Below are 18,712 nucleotides of genomic sequence, written 5' to 3' on the forward strand. Positions count from 1 at the left end.
TTGTGATGATCAAGATTCTGAGCATAAAGTCTTTCAGAATTTACCGTTGAATAAATAATGATTTCCAATGCTGATAAGCTCTTGCTGAATTTCAGCTAGTCCCTGGTTTAACCGTAGAACTGAATAACAGTGTTACTCAACATCCTAAAATGTGTATTGTAGATAAACATTCTACAATCTGCTGCAGTGTGCAAGAAATGCGGCATTTACAATGTAAACAAACGTGGGCTGATGCTCGAAATAGCTGCTTATATAAAAGTGCTGGCACCCTAGCTATCAGAAACGCGGATGTTTGCTTGCTGAGCCGTTTTGAAAAGTGCGGAACTGGATAAACTAAAAGCATATTAATCATTTCCACTAATATAAGGTATGCTAATTTATTTATAAATGTATTTTTATAACATATGCATAAGTATGCATATATTTTGTTAAAAACGATGCGTTTATTATATATACATGGCAAATATACGGTGGCAAAGAGGTGACATGTTCGAATTAGATTTATCTCGCTGTCACAATATTCTGTCTCGTTTAGACAACTTTTTTTATCTCGTGGCCACAAAGTATCTATTTCGTAGCCACGAATTCCTTACTCTTCACCAAAGCTTTCTTTATTGTTTCCAGGTATATAACTCGTGAACATGAATAAGTTACGTCGTGACAACGACTGGTTGTCCGGTACGCACATTGGTTAGTGCACTCGCTTCTCACCTAGGCGACCCGGGTTCGATTGGTTTATCCAACAACATAATACCATACTCTCGTGCAACATCGAACCAACGAGAGTGGTTAATATAAGTTGCTATAGCTTGTTTCACAGTCGTTGAAAAACTAAATAAGTTTAAACTACTCGATTTAACAACCTATTTTGGTGTGGCCACGGTTTTCCTGGACTTACAGTCATCCCGAAATCGTCGCTACGACATGCTTAGTCGTGGGAACGAGTATGTCTTGACCACGAGATAAGACATGATACATGTCATCTCTATGTTACTGTTAATAAAACGAAACATTCATTTCGAGACGAAAGGAAACAAGTATAACACAAATGAAAGTGTTTTGCTATTGATTATTAAGGTCGTGAAATACTGTAAACACTTTTCAATGTAGAATGACAATGAATCATAACTTTGCACTAGCAGTTTTCAAATATATGCATTATGTGATGTTGCTTTGGCTGGTGGTATACTACCATTTGTTTGTTTGATTGTATTTATAATTATTTGAAACATTTGTTTTTACATAATAATATGTATCACAAATAACCTTAATGTAGCTCTAATAGTACACGGGGCTAGCGTTTCAAGATATTAGGACGGTGGTACAAATTCCAGCATGAAATACAACTATTAAATAAGTCAGTAATAGCAACAGTGAACCCAGGTAACAGAGCAGTCTGCTGAGTTTGTAATGTGTGTGAAGCCAATCGCTTATCCAAGTCAAGCCAGGTAACAGAAAATCTTTTTTTTTCTTTGGAACTGCAATTACATACAGTCCGTTTATTTCTTTAGAAGAATACACAATCGTACAGCTATACATATATACTGATCAATAGAACTGAGATGAATATACATATCTTCAATATATTGTTAAATAATGTGTTTATTGTTGTTAATAAACTCATTCAGAAACCAAACATTCACATTTCTTTTCTTTAAGAACATATGTAAAGCAAGCAAATCATAAAATAAAATACTCAAAATATCAATGTTTTTTGCTCTCCTATCACTGATTAAGTATGTTTCATAAATACAGTATCAAAATTTGGCTCAATACAATACAATATATGCATCAAGGACAGTCTCTCGATTTCCAAGTGAATTAATTCAGATTCGTTGTCACAAGATTATGTAACAGTTTAATTTTGAACTGTTTGACTTTATTGTCAACAATACATTTATAATTAATAAAATATTATGATTTCCATTCTACTTTTTCTTGAAGACGGCGGGTTTTTCAAAAGCTAATAAAAAGCTGGTAAATTTCTTTATTTGTCATTTCGGTTAGATGTTTATTATGAAACTTTATTTCTAGCTTGGTGTTAACTATAGAATTTGATGATTCATTTGATTAAACAATATTTTTTTTCCAGCTAGCTGGTATAGAATGTTTTCACATATAACATTCAGCGATTCAATTCGTTTTGTTTTTAAAATATTTCAAAATTTATTGTCCTGGTTTTAGACAATAACTTGAAATCTGGCATATCTAGACTACCTTCAAGCTTGTTACCAACAACTGTCTTACGTTTGATTTAATCTCTTTTTCCGTTCCGGAAAAGCTCGAGGATCTTTGAATTGAATTAATTATCTTGAAAATGAAATGTTATCGGAAGTTACACTATTTTGAGCTAAGTAAACAGGCTTGGGAAAAAGTAGGGTTTTATAACCGTTATTTTTCCAAAGTCTGTAAGTTTTTGTTCACTCCAAGTGTTAATTAGCTGCTTAAACTTTTCGATTTTTGTCGGTCCAACTAAGGTTTACACATTCATTTTAGTATTTCCAAAGTAGACCCCAAGATATTTAACATGTTTTGTAGTAAATTGTACACCTTGTATCAGAGTGACGGGTTGATTTTTCGATGTACCTATCCAGAAACCTAGCGTTTTCATCTTGTTAAGTTTAAGACCTGAATGTGCTACAAAGGTATCAATAATTCTAAAACAATAAACAGGTTTTTTCTAAATGGTTTTTAAGAAATAAAGTAGTATCGTCTGCAAGTTGGGTAACTTTAATGTTGTCTTCTTTTAGTTTTATACCATCATATGTTTCACATTGTTTCAGTTAAATTGATACAACTTCAACAAAAAAGAAGAGCAGAAAGAGAGCAGCCCTGTCGTAAATAAAATGAGTCTGATATCCATCCATTGTTTGCTATTTTGGACGTTATTTTGCCAAAAAGAGTCTTAACCCATCTAATAAACGAGTCCCCAAAGCCGAATTTATTCAATATGTCGACCATAAAAGACTATTCTACTGTGTCGAAGTCTAAAAATGGAATCGCCCCCCTTTTGTTATAAAGATCAGTATAAGATCAGTATAATCAATGAAATCATTTATAAGTCGTATATTGAAACCTATATTTCTGTTCTTGATATAACCTTGCTGATCAAAACTTATAATTTTTGGTAGGACTAATTACATACGTTTCGCTAAAATCTTTGCAACTCGCTCCTAGTCGATATTTAAAAGGAATAATGGAACCCAATTATCAAGGTTTTCGGGATCAGCCTTTTTATACAACAGCGAAAAAACTCCTTCTTTTTAAGTAAAAAATAATTCGCCGTTTTCATATCTTTCGTTAAAAGAATTAATAATAAGATTTCCAACTAAAGCCCAAAAGGACTGTATGACCATCAAGTCCAGGATTATTATTCAGTTTCATTTTATTGAGCGCTGCTGATGCTTCTTCGTGAATTATTTTGCCCTGCATTTATCAGATAAATTTGGTTCCAAAATGGTAGCTATGTTAACGTCGTTTATATTGATTATATTTCAAATTGTCTTTATATTTTGTGTTGTCAAATCCGTATAGAGATTAACTTCTGCATCTGATATTTGTTTTGTTTCACAGTGTAACAGATAATCTGCTTAGTAACGCTTATGGAACAAGTGCCTGTATTCAACAGTCAAACCAGGTAAAAGATAGTTTTACTTTGCTTATATAGTTTGTGAAACCATGGGCCATATTCAAAAGTCAACCCAGGTAACATAGATTTGTGCTTTGTTTGTAATAAATGTGAAACCAGGGGCCGTATTACAGCTAACAAAGGTAAAAGAGAAGTCTGCTAAGTTTGTAATGTTTGTGAAACCAAGGGCCGTGTTACAGCCAACCAAGGTAACAGAGAAGTTTGCTTAGTTGGAATGTTTGTGAAACCAGGGGCCGTATAACAGCCAACCAAGGTAACAGAGAAGTTTGCTTAGTTGGAATGTTTGTGAAACCAGGGGCCGTGTTACAGCCAACCAAGGTAACAGAGAATTCTGTTTAGTTGGAATGTTTGTGAAACCAAGGGCCGTGTTACAGCCAACCAAGGTAACAGAGAAGTTTGCTTAGTTGGAATGTTTGTGAAACCAAGGGCCGTGTTACAGCCAACCAAGGTAACAGAGAAGTTTGCTTAGTTGGAATGTTTGTGAAACCAAGGGCCGTGTTACAGCCAACCAAAGTAACAGAGAAGTTTGCTTAGTTGGAATGTTTGTGAAACCAGGGGCCGTATTACAGCCAACCAAGGTAACAGAGAAGTTTGCTTAGTTGGAATGTTTGTGAAACCAGGCGCCGTATTACAGCCAACCAAGGTAACAGAGAAGTTTGCTTAGTTGGAATGTTTGTGAAACCAGGCGCCGTATTACAGCCAACCAAAGTAACAGAGAATTCTGTTTAGTTGTAAAACCAGGGGGCGTATTACATTGAACGCAGGTAACAGCTAAATCTGCTTAGTTTGTAATGTTTGTTTAACTAAGGGCCGTATTACAGTCAACCAAGTTAACATAGAAGTCTGCTTAATCTGTAATGTTTATGAATCCATGTGCCTTTTAAGCAACAGCGAACCAAGGTAACAAAAACGTTTCATTATTTTGTATTGTTTGTGTAATTAAGGACCATATTCAACAGTCAACCATGTAATTAATGAGTTTCCTTAGTTCGTAAAGCTTGTGAAACCAGGGGTTATATATAGTATACGTTTTCCAAGCCTTATTCGTAGGGACGCCTAAGTTATTTTATCCAGTCTACTATACACGCTATTGTAAAGTCCATCCAAATCACTCACGGCCCACTTATACATACCATTGTCTTATACGAATATTTGTAAAGTGAAAGGATGTAGCTAGTATTTAAAAGAGTATTTTAAACATTGTCGCGTATAACGTGTCTTTACAAGTTTAAACATTACATTGGCAAGTACCTTTATCACTGACCCCAACACCAATTAAAAACTATTTTATGATGTAGGTGTAGTTTGTCTATGTTGTTTTGTATATTGTGTGCATCTTGTGTATGTGTTTGTCTAGCCATAACCTGATACCTTGAATAGGGCATTCGGAGACTTGTGGTCACTGCGCTTGTCCCTGTGGTGAACATAGTATTGTTTTATACACACATATAGAACAATAATGCAAATATGACAACATCTGTATTTATGGTACAAAAAACATTCGCATGTCATGCAGTGATCTATATTGTTATTTGTTATATGAAAGGATTTATGCACATATGGATTAAACACTTATTTGTAACGCTCAAACAACTTCAATATGGTCGATCTAACGTAAAAGGAGAGATGCTGGTTTTTTGAAATAAAACATGATTATAAAAGCAACATATTTTATAATCGTACACTTTAGTATAAAGCAGCAAAATTAATTGTGTACATTATAATGCAGTCGTTATGTATTTAGACCATGAAATAGTTGTTAAAATGTGGACTCATTCACATTAAACAACTTATACTGTTCTTGTTTAAACAATATGTTTTTTTTATATATTATGTAATGTTTACAGAATGATATGGTTACGTGCAAATATCGTTATGATTGCGTTGATGGTAACGACCTGTGTTAGTGAAGACAGATATTCACTGGCAATATTGGAAGGCCAAATGACTCTGATGAAAGCCTTTCAGTCCAACGTTGAGGTGGTAAGTTTATACTTTACAATACTATACTTCTGTTGTGGTCAATATGTAGTTTTTCTGGCTGTTTCCGAGATATTAACCCAAGACACTAGCTTCTCTGAAGATCGAGATAGCAGTAGATAGATAATGTTGAACTATGTTCTTCTATTGGGGTCAATATTTACTTTAGCTTTCCTGTTAGTGACTGTGGACGCTAGCTTATCAGTCGCACTAAATGGTAATACTTGACAATCGTACTAAATGGTAATACTTAACAGTCGTACTAAATGGTAATACTTAACAGTCATACTAAATGGTAATACTTGACAGTCGTACTAAATGGTAATACTTAAGTGTTGCTAATTTATATTCTTCTGCTGAGGTCAATATGTAGTTATACGGACAAGACAAGTGTTACAAACCGAGGACGACAGTTTTATAGACCTACAATATGTCGTTAGGTATAGAATATCATCATATATTTGTGTTGAGGTCATAACGTAGTTTCAGTGACCTGTCACGTGATATTGTCCGAGGGCGATAGCTTCTGCGAGCTACACTATGGTTAAAAATATATACGTTGAAATATAGAGTTTGTTTTTGTGACATATCATAAATATGTTGTTATATTACACAACTCCTCCCTCTTTTTAACTTCGGCTTTGATTCTATTGTGCGTTACAAAATCAGTTAATGCCGCAATAATCCATGCCCTGGTATGGACACTTTTTTGGCGGTTTTTTATCAGATAAACAATAACTCATGCAGAGGAATGATATACCTGTGCTAAGTATAGCTGATCTATACAAGCACCAGCACAGACGATAAAGTTGACTCACTATGGAATGCATTGTGCAACCTTTAAGTCAAATACATGAAAAATAAAAACTGCCACATACAATTGTTTACAATTTGCAATTCATGACCCCATAAACTCCTATCCGGGATTTTCAAATCTTTGACAGTTTGCAGATATTTTTCTCACTAAGAATTTAAATGAAATTTTCTCTGCCATTTCAATTGAAATGTTGCAAATAGTTTTTTAAAACGTTTTTTCGGCAAAATATTTCCGGTTAAATTGACTTTTGTGAGGCTTGTTGAAAATACCATAAACACCTGCCCAAGCGGTATCTAGGCACTTAAAAAGTCAAATGTAAGGATTTAGATGAGCAATCTTACAGTTCCATACCTTCATTTAACAGGGGTATTGTTCTTGTTTCAGAGATTGGACGCAATACAAGGAGATCTTGGTACATTAACTAAGAGAGTTTCCAATCTTGAATCTCTTGTTACCACGCTGGAAAACAAGGTTGAAGAGCTCATAGGCAGAACAACCGAAGTTTATGGCATCATTAATGAGCAGAGTTCTACAATAAAAGACGGTATTATGGTCACCATCAGGGGGCGTAAGTAACTCATAGCTAACGTAAGAATGATAAGTTTATCTGTGTTTAAAGCAATTACATATTCGGACAATGCCTACCTGTAATTATTGTTAACAAATATGTTGATAAGTACATTTTACAGGCTCATCAAAAATGCAATTACTGTGTTTGATAACCAGTGCAACGATCAATGTTTTGTGTCGTATAATTCACTCGAAATAAAAGTTTACATGCCATAGCTTTATTTTATATACCTATCGTAGAGTTTAATAAGATGATGCTAAGTTTCAGCTTCATCTGCAGCTTCTGTTAGAATTAAGTCGTGTTGGTGTTTCTACATTTCTAAAATTGTTCTAGCCATCACAAGACATTTGGCGATTTGTAAACGATTGTTTTAAACGAATGAGGTATGCACAAATGATCATGTCCAGGACCGCTAACAAGAAAAACATTACTGCCAAAAAACATACGACTACGATATGTCATATGACTGAAAACGACACGTCACATAACTGACAACGACACGTTTGATGACTGGCAAGCTGTTAGGAAATGGCGTCGAAACCGTTTTGATGCGGACCTTTAATTGCCTGGCAATTCAAATTATTAACTTTTTAAAAAATAATTTCTAAATACTGACGTTTAATATGGTTTTCACTTTTCTATATCTAGTTCACATATCCTGGAGTGACTGGTCTGCATGGTCCGACTGTTCTCAGTCATGTGACAGAGGCAGAATAAGTAGACACAGGTTATGTAATGTACCTCCGCCTTTAACTGATGGCATTTGTATTGGTGGCGATACAGAAACAGAGGAGTGCGTCATTCGCGAGTTTTGTCCATGTAAGTATGTTGCGATAACTTCATTAAATACATATTCTCTCAATAGTAACTACCAAAATTCGGTATAATTTAAAACACATAAAATGTATAGGTTATTAATTTTATTTGTGAGAGAAGCTACATCAGTGTATACCTATCCATACGAACATCTCCTATTGTTAAATAGGACAAGATCGTTAACGTCTCAGTTAAGCTCCGGCCCGTGTCCTCTGTCACTGGACGAGGTCGTTACCGTTACAGTTAATATACAGGCCGGGTCCTTTGTGTAACTGGACGGAATCGTAATCGTTACAGTTAAGATCAGGCCCGGGCCTCTGTATAACTTGACGAGATCATTACCGTTACAATAAGGACCCAGCCCGGGCCTCTGTGGTATACGACGAGATCGTTAATGTTACAGTTAAAAGCCCGCCCGGGTCCTTTGTGTTAATGGACTATTTCGTTACCGTTACAGTAAAGATCCGGTCCGTGTCCTCTATGTTACTGGACGATATCGTTACCGTCACAGTAAAGATTTCCCCTGGTCCTCTTTGTAACTGGTCGTTACGGTCACTGTTTAGATCCGCCTCGGGTCCTCTTTGTTTCTTGACGACATCGTTACGGTAACAATTAATGTCAGCCCGTGGTCGTCTTTGTAAATAGTCGAGGTCGCTACCGTTACACATATAAATACCTCATTCAATACTTTTCTGAGGAGTTTTGATTGGTAACATTTGCTAAGTTGTAGCTTTGAACTTAATCTTTGACGAAAACCACTACGCCATGACAACATGTTTATAAATACAAACAAATGACTATAATTGTGTAAACAAAGGCGGTAAAATAGACCAGTGGAATTTTAAATTGAATATGTTATATCCTGTTTAACACACAACCCAAAATATGCATACGTAGGCACGCACGTATGCACGAACCTACGAACGCACACACATACACATACACTAAGATACAATGATCACATGTCAACATCAAAATGTATTGATTCATTAGTTGACACTATTTCATAACTTAAGTGTTTCTGTTGATGGCTAATGGGTTTAATGAACGAAATAGAACAACTTTGAGGTGTCCTGCGATAACATTGTATACATCGTCCATACTCCACCATCCATAGAAATAATTGCATGAATACTTCTTTCTAAAATGCAACATTGTGTTTTTTCCTACAGTTGATGGTCAATGGGCTTTGTGGTCGACATGGAGCACCTGTTCTGGGTCCTGTGGTGACGGCGTGGAGACCAGAAACCGATCCTGCTCCGATCCAGCTCCTGCTTATGGTGGAAATGTGTGCCCGGGACATGACATTGAAACAAACCCATGCAACTTGCAGCAAAGTGTCAAATGTAAGAATCATTGGTTTATTCAAATGTAAGACACGTTTGTTGATTATCTGTATTTCTTTATAGTGTAAGCTTCAATGGTTCCTATACCAATAACTTTAGCAATGTAGACAAAATGTGTTAATGTTAAAATAAATGCCAAACATGTGCCTTGAATATAATACTATTCTAAGACTCGGACTTGGATTCTTATGTGTGGCATTATCACAGTTCACTATTTGATAAAGACATTTTTGGCATCATATACTCCTCAGATGACTGCAGTGATGTGTTAAAACTGGGCCTGTCACGCGGTTCGGGTGTGTACAGAATCACGCCCTGGAACACGCACAAGGAAGTGGATGTTTACTGCGATATGGACACCGATGGTGGTGGGTGGACGGTTAGTATGATGGTGTCTATATAAATATTGCGATAATCTCATAAGATATATGTCCCATACATTTTTTATAAATATTAAGGAATACTGTTGTTTAAGGTATTTAAGACATCAACAGAAAATGCTTATGTTGTTTAATGCACTCGACCATTGCATAATAGACTGATGTTTTTAAGATGTTTGAAATATAAAACGATAATGAATGATATTGTTTAAAGAACGTACCTAGCGAAAAATAATACTGTTTCAGGCCGGAAATTATAATATAAAAACCGACTGTAATTAAGGTGATTTTAAATATTGACTTCTTACTTCTATCTGTAGGTGTTTCAAAGACGATTCGATGGGTCTATTGAATTCAACAGGAGTTTTGTGGAGTACGAGCAGGGTTTTGGCTCACTGGATGGTGAATTTTGGATGGGTAAGTTTTTACGTTAAGTTTTAAAGGAACATTCTCCATACACAAGAGCGAATTAAGTGCCGGTCCTCGCTTTAAATTAAATAAACTACACATCTGCATATTAATCAAGGTAACATTTAATGATGTACTTTTTCTTAGTCATCTAGCAAATTGACGGAAGTTGAAAGGTGATTACCTTCATATATTTAATTTGAGATGAGAGTTGAAGTAACTAATTACATGTTATCTTGAGTGGAAATGTGCGAATATAACGATATCGTGAGTTCAGTTTTACGTTGCTTGTTTTGTCTGTGTAGTGTGGAGAAAATGTGGCATCTTGTAGAATTAGAGCTTAATGGTTTTGTGCGAATATACCAAGGTTGTGAGTTCATATTCAAACATGTGTATTGATAAATCACTCATAAAATTAGAAAAAAATTAATAATATTAATTACTTGTAGTGTTTTAACTTGTATTCTTTATAGCACTTATAAACTCAATCCCAGAGCAGTGTTTTATTGTATATGAAGATGAAGATTCCTCAGAGTAAATTTCGTATGTTAAACTGCTAACTTGATATTATTACGCGATCTACTTGCAACTTTGTTAAATAATAAGAATATTGATATTGTGAAACGTTCATTTACATCCGATTGTGTTTTCGAAGGGAAATGGAAGATCTCCGCCGATTGTATTCTGAGAATACTCAATTCAGGACTTCGGTCAACATCGAGTTCAATAATGGAACCTCATTTCATATTCATCTGTATTTCTCTTTTCAGTCGATCAAAATCTAAAGTAAATATGTGATGTAATATAAGACGTCGTTCACAGATAATAAATCAGTTATTCTGCATGAAAAGAAAAACATTCGCTGGTTGTGTTTTTTTTTTGGAATGTGTGTACTAAGTTATCCATATTATACACACAGGTTTCATGATTACAATTGCGGCACACTTTGTGAAGCCTTTGTAGATGAACTTGTTTGAAGGTCATCGGCAATAGCTGTGTGATTGAAGCCTTTGTAGATGAACTTGTTTGAAGGGCGTGGGCAATAGCTGTGTGATTGAAGCTTTGTAGATGAACTTGTTTAAAGGGCATGGGCAATAGCTGTGTGATTGAAGCCTTTGTAGATGAACTTGTTTAAAGGGCATGGGCAATAGCTGTGTGATTGAAGCCTTTGTAGATGAACGTGTTTGAAGGGCATGGGCAATAGCTGTGTGATTGAAGCCTTTGTAGATGAACTGGTTTAAAGGGCATGGGCAATAGCTGTGTGATTGAAGCCTTTGTAGATGAATGTGTTTAAGGGCATGGACAATAGCTGTGTGATTGAAGCCTTTGTAGATGAACTTGTTTGAAGGGCATGGGCAATAGCTGTGTGATTGAAACCTTTGTAGATGAACTTGTTTGAAGGGCATGGGCAATAGCTGTGTGATTGAAACCTTTGTAGATGAACGTGTTTAAAGGGCATGGGCAAAAGCTGTGTGATTGAAGCCTTTGTAGATGAACTGGTTTAAAGGACATGGGCAATAGCTGTGTGATTGAAGCCTTTGTAGATGAACTTGTTTGAAGGGCATGGGCAATAGCTGTGTGATTAAAGCCTTTGTAGATGAACTGGTTTGAAGGGCATGGGCAATAGCTGTGTGATTAAAGCCTTTGTAGATAAACTGGTTTGAAGGGCATGGGCAATAGCTGTGTGATTAAAGCCTTTGTAGATGAACTTGTTTGAAAGACATTGGCAATAGCTGTGTGATTAATAGACTGACTTATGTTTTATTTAAATATTTTCAGACAAACATAATTTATTTATTCATTAACCTTATAAAACATAAAATAATGGCTGGACAGGGAATGCCTATACCGGGCAAGCAAGTATATTTTTTTCTAACATTATACTCTCAATAGAATATTTAACATATTATTTTTTATATATAAATAATTATGCTTGTAATTTGCAGCGAATTTCTATACCACATAATATTGAATCGCTATAAGTGAATATTGCACGTAAAAAACGATTATGAAAGAGGTCAGTAAAATCGTTAATTGCAAAAAACGTTCAAATAGTACAACACAACATATTTGTATAAGCAATTGAATTCAAAAGATGAATATATCAGATCAAAAGTTCATTCAAATCGTCTACAAACACAACATGACGCTAGTTTTATACACGTTATTAACTAATGTACATTTATATTATTGAACTATAAATGTTTAGCACACCAAATCGCTTGAATGGTTGAAATGCCCAAACGAGAGATACAGTTCATTCCGAGCAAAACCGTCTCATTCAGACACACAGCTCATTCCGAGCAAAACCGTCTTATTCAGACACACAGTTCATTCCGAGCAAAACCGCCTCATTCAGAGTCATCGCTCATTCTGAGAAAAAGCCGTCATTCCGAGACAAAGCTCATTCCAAGGACAAACGTCTCATTTGGAGACGCAGCTCATTCCGAGCAAAACCGTCTCAGATATTTAGAGACATAGCTCATTCTGCGAAAACCCGTCTTATTAAGAGTCACAGCTCTTCTGATCAAAAATCTCATGCTTCAATATCATAAGTGTGTACATATTTCAATATCATAAGTGTGTACATACCTCATAAACTTAGTTTACATACAATATCATTAGTGTGCACATGCTTCAATATCATTAGTGTGTACATGCTTCAATATCAAAAGTGTGTACATATTTCAATATCATAAGTGTGTACATACCACATAAACTTAGTTTACATACCTCAAAATCATTAGTGTGTACATATTTCAATATCATTAGTGTGTACATGCTTCAATATCATAAGTGTGTACATATTTCAATATCATAAGTGTGTACATACCACATAAACTTAGTTTACATACCTCAAAATCATTAGTGTGTACATATTTCAATATCATTAGTGTGTACATGCTTCAATATCATAAGTGTGTACATATTTCAATATCATAAGTGTGTACATACCACATAAACTTAGTTTACATACCTCAAAATCATTAGTGTGTACATATTTCAATATCATTAGTGTGTACATGCTTCAATATCATAAGTGTGTACATACCTCACAAGCTTAGTTTACATACCTCAATATCATTATAGTGTACATGCTTCAATATCATAAGTGTGTACATACCTTATAAACATAGTTTTTTGCATACATCTATATCATTAGTGTGTACATGCTTCAATATCATAAGTGTGTACATATTTCAAAATCATATGCGTGTACATACCTCATAAACTTAGTTTTTTGCATACATCAATATCATTAGTGTGTACATGCTTCAATATCATAAGTATGTACATATCTCAATATCACTAGAGCGTACATACTTCATACACTCAATATCATTAAAGTGTACGTACCTCAATATCATTAAAGTGTACGTACCTCAATATCATTAGCGTGTATATACCTAAATATCATTAGTGTGTACACAACCTAATAGCATTGGCTTAACTTAAATGAATATTTTGTTCACAGGTCTGGGTCTTCTTTACTCCATAACAAGCCGAGCTAAGATGACCTTACGTATGGACATGAATTCATCAAAAGGAACAACTGGATTCGACGAGTACTCGGGTTTTTATATTTCTCCACCAGACCAATACAACTTCAACGTTGATAGGAGGATCAACTCAGCAGGAAGTACGTTAATTATTGAAGTTGATAGGAGGATGTGGTAGACAGCTAGATCAAATACGTCTGGATAGATCATTGTAATGATATGCCCATTATTTGATCTCATTAATACATCTGTTATCTCACTTCCATTATAATGTAGTGTTAATACAGTTGGATATTATAGCGCAAATTTGTAAACATTTAAATATCTACTTGTTTAGTTGTTTATATTATCACCATATTGTTAATCAACACTCAAACCTCTTTCTATTATTGATATGATACTGATATACATTGTCCGGTTCCTATCTCCTCTCTAACACCGGTGATTATGGTGATATCAACCACCAGCCATTTTCAACATACGAAAGGGACGTGGACTGTGCCCGAACCTGGGGAGGAGGCTGGTGGTACAAAAGATGCACGTACAGTAGCCTGAATGCACGGAACAATCGCAGGTTTTATTACTTTTCCTTCCAAGGGGGCAGAAGGTTGAAGACGTCAGCAATTATGCTACGATTGAGTAGTTAAGATTTAATCGTAGTATTTGATGCATTTCATTTTGGTTTGCGAATTCATTCAAAGAGTGTTTCTGAATTATGAACTTGATGCTATGTTTTAAACACAATCATCTAGTTTAAGCATTTAAGATAAACATACCTGCCTTTTCCTAACGCTATGGAATGTGCAAATTGATTTCTAACTCAAACATGTTCGTGTTTTGTGAAGATAGTGATTCAAACAATTTACAAGTCATTTAGAAACTCTCTCATAGACTGCAAAAGGCAACACGCGGGTAAATTATTTGAATTAGTGTGGCCAATACATCCAGGTGAAGAAATTTTGCATCGTTTTTTTATTATATTGGTAATCTTGTTTTAGTAATCATTTATCACAATTCATCGGCAGAATGTTTTTAGGATATAGACAATCTCGCTTTATTCAATACGAAATAGTAAATAATTTTATTAGATATCGTATTGTATGACCAGGAAGTGAGATTCTAGTTACAGCATTAATACTTATTTGCAAATTTACAGCGCCAAAACACAGCCATTTTTAACGATATAATTTTTTTACGTTTCGTCACTCGCTTTGGATATTTATTACACTATTTAATATCAAAAATATAATATGAGTCTTTTTAAGGAATGAATTGCCGGATTAATGTCATTATCGGGGTATAAACGCAGTTCGGCTGATTAAAGTATGTGAAGACCGAACATGACATATGTTCACCATTTCATCACTTATATTAACACCAATAGTTCATTATTTCTGTCAAGAACTGTAAAGTAATACTTCTTATTTAAAAAAGTGATTATTGCTCACCTATTATGTTAATTGACCGTCTCGACCGCAACCGAAAACAGTTTATCATATAACGTAACAATAGCTTTCAAAATATCTTTTTAACGTCAAAATTGAAACGCTAATGACAACAATGCATAAAACATTTAATAACAATAACAAGATAAACAATTTCTTACATGTTGATTTAAGTTCTTTTGTGGCCTGGTGGCCCATTAATAACAATAACAAGATAAACACTTCCTGACATGTTGTTTGAAGTTGTTTTGTGGCCTGGTGGCCCATTAATAACAATAACAAGATAAACACTTTCTTACATGTTGATTTAAGTTGTTTTGTGGCCTGGTGGCCCATTAATAACAATAACAAGATAAACACTTCCTGACATGTTGATTTAATTGTTTTGTGGTCTGGTGGTCCATTAATAACAATAACAAGATAAACACTTTCTTACATGTTGATTTAATTGTTTTGTGGTCTGGTGACCCATTAATAACAATAACAAGATAAAAACTTCCTGACATGTTGATTTAGGTTGTTTTGTGGCCAGGTGGCCCATTGATAACAATAACAAGATAAACACTTTCTTACATGTTGATTTAAGTTGTTTTGTGGCCTGGTGGCCCATTAATAACAATAACAAGATAAACACTTCCTGACATGTTGATTTAAGTTGTTTTGTGGCCTGGTGGCCCATTAATAACAATAACAAAATAAACACTTCCTGACATGTTGATTTAAGTTGTTTTGTGGCCTGGTGGCCCATTAATAACAATAACAAGATAAATACTTTCTTACATGTTGATTTAGGTTGTTTTGTGGCCTGGTGGCCTATTAATAACAATGACAAGATAAACACTTCCTGACAAGTTGATTTAAGTTGTTTTGTGGCATGGTGGCCCATTAATAACAATAACAAGATAAACATTTTTTAATATACATGTATATTGATATTCGATGATTCGCAATCCGAACATATTACAACATGTTACGTACATCGAAAAATATTTGCAATTGCCGAAAGGCAGTTAATTTAAACAATAGAATTAATGGTGTAGATAGTTAATGATGGTGACGTCACTTATAATATCAATATATTTACTGGATATAGTTTTGTTTCAAGTTATGAGAGAGTCCCTCTAACGGACGTGAAGTGTACATAGTATTGATTTCATGTTGTAATTTGAAAGGAAATGTTTGCTTAAGTTGGCGTGAAGTGTACATAATATTTTCATCATGTTGTAATTTCAATGGTAATGTTCCTTTAAGTAGCGTGAAATGTGCATATTAATATTATCGTGTTGAAATATGTATGAAAATGTTCCTTTACCTAGCATGAAGTTTGCATATTATTATTATTATTATTATTATTATTATTATTATTATTATTATTATTATTATTATTATTATTATTATTATTATTATTATTATTATTTCGTACTATGAATGGTTATGTTCCTAATACTTGATGTGTTTGAATTTATGTTATATTAAACTAAGATGAAATTATTTTCTATCACATTAATGCTTGTTTCGTTGGTGAAAGTTTGTGTTAATTAATTGCATTTCGTTTCAATTAAAATTGACCTTGAAATTGAATTATATGTCTTCATGTATTCCATAAATTTGAGGAATGCACATACATCAGAGCACCGATTATCTTTCCATGGATCAAAGCAACGAGGGTTTAAGTGCCTCTGCATTTAATGTCACTTTGAATGTTTAAAAGTTCTAAGTGCCTTTGACTGTTTTAAGGTTTAAAATGCAAAGTTGTGCAATGTCACTCAAAAAGGTTTAAAGGTTCAAATGTCTATTTGTTAAATGTCATTTTGAAATGTTTTAAACGTCGATTTAAATATGTGTTTTGTTAGACAATAAGTGCCTTATTAAATAAAGTCACTTTGATAGTTTTCAAGTTCAAAATGCATCTTTGTTTAATGATACTTTGAACGTTTAAGGGCCTAAGAGCCTCATTGTTTAAGGTCACTTGAAGTGTTTTAAGGTTCAAGATGCTTATTTGCGCAATGTTACTCAAAAATGTTTTAAGGTTGAAATACCTCTTTGTTTAATGTCACCTTGAATGTGTTCGATTTTACTACTCACGCTTTGCTTTTGATTTTCATTAAATATGAGAAAACACATATCTGCTTGTTATCTGACATACCCTTAGCTGGATCCCGACAGTTTCAGGTTGATACCCTTCCCTGGTCCTGACAGTCTCAGGTTGATACCCTTCACCTGATCCTGAAAGTCTCAGGTTGATACCCTAACCGGATCCTGACAGTCTCAGATTGATAACCTTAGCCGGGTCCAGAGAGTTTCAGTTTCATACCATTCTCTGGGTCATAACAGTCTCAGGGTCATACCTTAAGTCGGGTCATGATAGTCTCGGGTTGATAACCTTAGCCGTATCCTGACAGTCTCAACTTAGCCGGGTCCTGACTGTCTCTGGTTGATAACCTTAGCCGGGTCCTGACTGTCTATGGTTGATAACCTTAGCCGGGTCCTGACTGTCTCTGGTTGATAACCTTAGCCGGGTCCTGACTGTCTCAGGTTCATACCATTCTCTGAGTCATAACAGTCTCAGGGTTATACCTTTAGTCGGATCCTGATAGTCTCTGGTTGAGAACCTTAGCCGGATCATTACAGTCTTAAGTTGATAACCTTAGCCGGGTCCTGACTGTCTTAAGTTGATAATCTTAGCCGGATCCTGACAGTCTCAGGTTGATAACCTAAGCCGGGTCCTGACAGTCTCGGATAAATACGATTCTCCGGGTCCTAACAGTCTCAGGTTATACCCTTGGCCAATCCTAATAATATCACGTTGATACCCTTAGCCAAATCCTAACAGTCTCAGGTTGATACCCTTCAAATGATCCTGACAGTCTGAGGTTGATACCCTTCACCGGATCCTGAGTCTCGGGTTGATAACCTTAGCCGAATCCTGACATTCTCGGGTTGATACCCTTAGCCGGATCCTGACAGTCTCGCCTTGATACCCTTAGAAGGATCCTGACAGTCTCTGGTTGATGCCATTTGCCAGACCCTGACAGTCTGTAACAAGAATGTAAAACAAAATAGTTGTATTTACAGTCATATTCAGTTAATCGTGAAGATTGGAAGCATTTCGATCATTGTATTGATGTGACAAGAGCATTCGTCATTCAAATGTGATTATATATGTTTAGTGCTAGGTTAGAATTGAGAAACCTACATACCGGAAAAAGCCATTCATTTGGCTCAGTATTTTAGACAGACGACAAGTGCTTAGTAGAATAATTTGATGTACTTGTACACATCCATTACGAATATTTGTAAAGTGAAAGGATGTAGCTAGTATTTAAAAGAGTATTTTAAACATTGTCGCGTATAACGTGTCTTTACAAGTTTAAACATTACATTGGCAAGTACCTTTATCACTGACCCCAACACCAATTAAAAACTATTTTATGATGTAGGTGTAGTTTGTCTATGTTGTTTTGTATATTGTGTGCATCTTGTGTATGTGTTTGTCTAGCCATAACCTGATACCTTGAATAGGGCATTCGGAGACTTGTGGTCACTGCGCTTGTCCCTGTGGTGAACATAGTATTGTTTTATACACACATATAGAACAATAATGCAAATATGACAACATCTGTATTTATGGTACAAAAAACATTCGCATGTCATGCAGTGATCTATATTGTTATTTGTTATATGAAAGGATTTATGCACATATGGATTAAACACTTATTTGTAACGCTCAAACAACTTCAATATGGTCGATCTAACGTAAAAGGAGAGATGCTGGTTTTTTGAAATAAAACATGATTATA

At 34.9% G+C, this 18,712-nt stretch overlaps 1 protein-coding gene across 2 annotated transcripts; it reads left to right on the forward strand.

Annotated features, from left to right (window-relative positions):
- The first annotated feature begins 251 nt into the window (after positions 1–251).
- On the forward strand, positions 252–15,126 carry LOC128240524 (semaphorin-5A-like). 2 transcript variants are annotated; one of them, XM_052957183.1, is made up of 9 exons: positions 252–367; positions 3,574–3,637; positions 5,497–5,632; positions 6,831–7,014; positions 7,666–7,836; positions 9,006–9,179; positions 9,431–9,558; positions 9,880–9,976; positions 13,443–15,126. In XM_052957183.1, exons 2-9 carry the CDS (start codon positions 3,603–3,605, stop codon positions 13,643–13,645), a joined length of 1,128 nt encoding a protein of 375 aa, XP_052813143.1. In that variant the 5' UTR covers positions 252–367; positions 3,574–3,602; the 3' UTR covers positions 13,646–15,126. The 2 variants fall into 2 exon arrangements, with proteins under 2 accessions (XP_052813143.1, XP_052813144.1); XM_052957184.1 differs by lacking the exon at positions 3,574–3,637 and having other exon boundaries at positions 254–367.
- Positions 15,127–18,712: the final 3,586 nt, after the last annotated feature.

This window comes from Mya arenaria, chromosome 7 (assembly GCF_026914265.1).
Source record: "Mya arenaria isolate MELC-2E11 chromosome 7, ASM2691426v1".
Taxonomy (NCBI): Eukaryota; Metazoa; Mollusca; class Bivalvia; order Myida; family Myidae; genus Mya; species Mya arenaria.

Coding starts and splice junctions, on each gene's coding strand:
- LOC128240524 (XM_052957183.1), top strand. CDS start 3,603: ATGGAACAAGTGCCTGTATTCAACAGTCAAACCAG. Junction 9,559..9,879: donor CCGATGGTGGTGGGTGGACG/GTTAGTATGATG, acceptor TTCTATCTGTAG/GTGTTTCAAAGACGATTCGA. Junction 9,977..13,442: donor GGATGGTGAATTTTGGATGG/GTAAGTTTTTAC, acceptor TTTTGTTCACAG/GTCTGGGTCTTCTTTACTCC.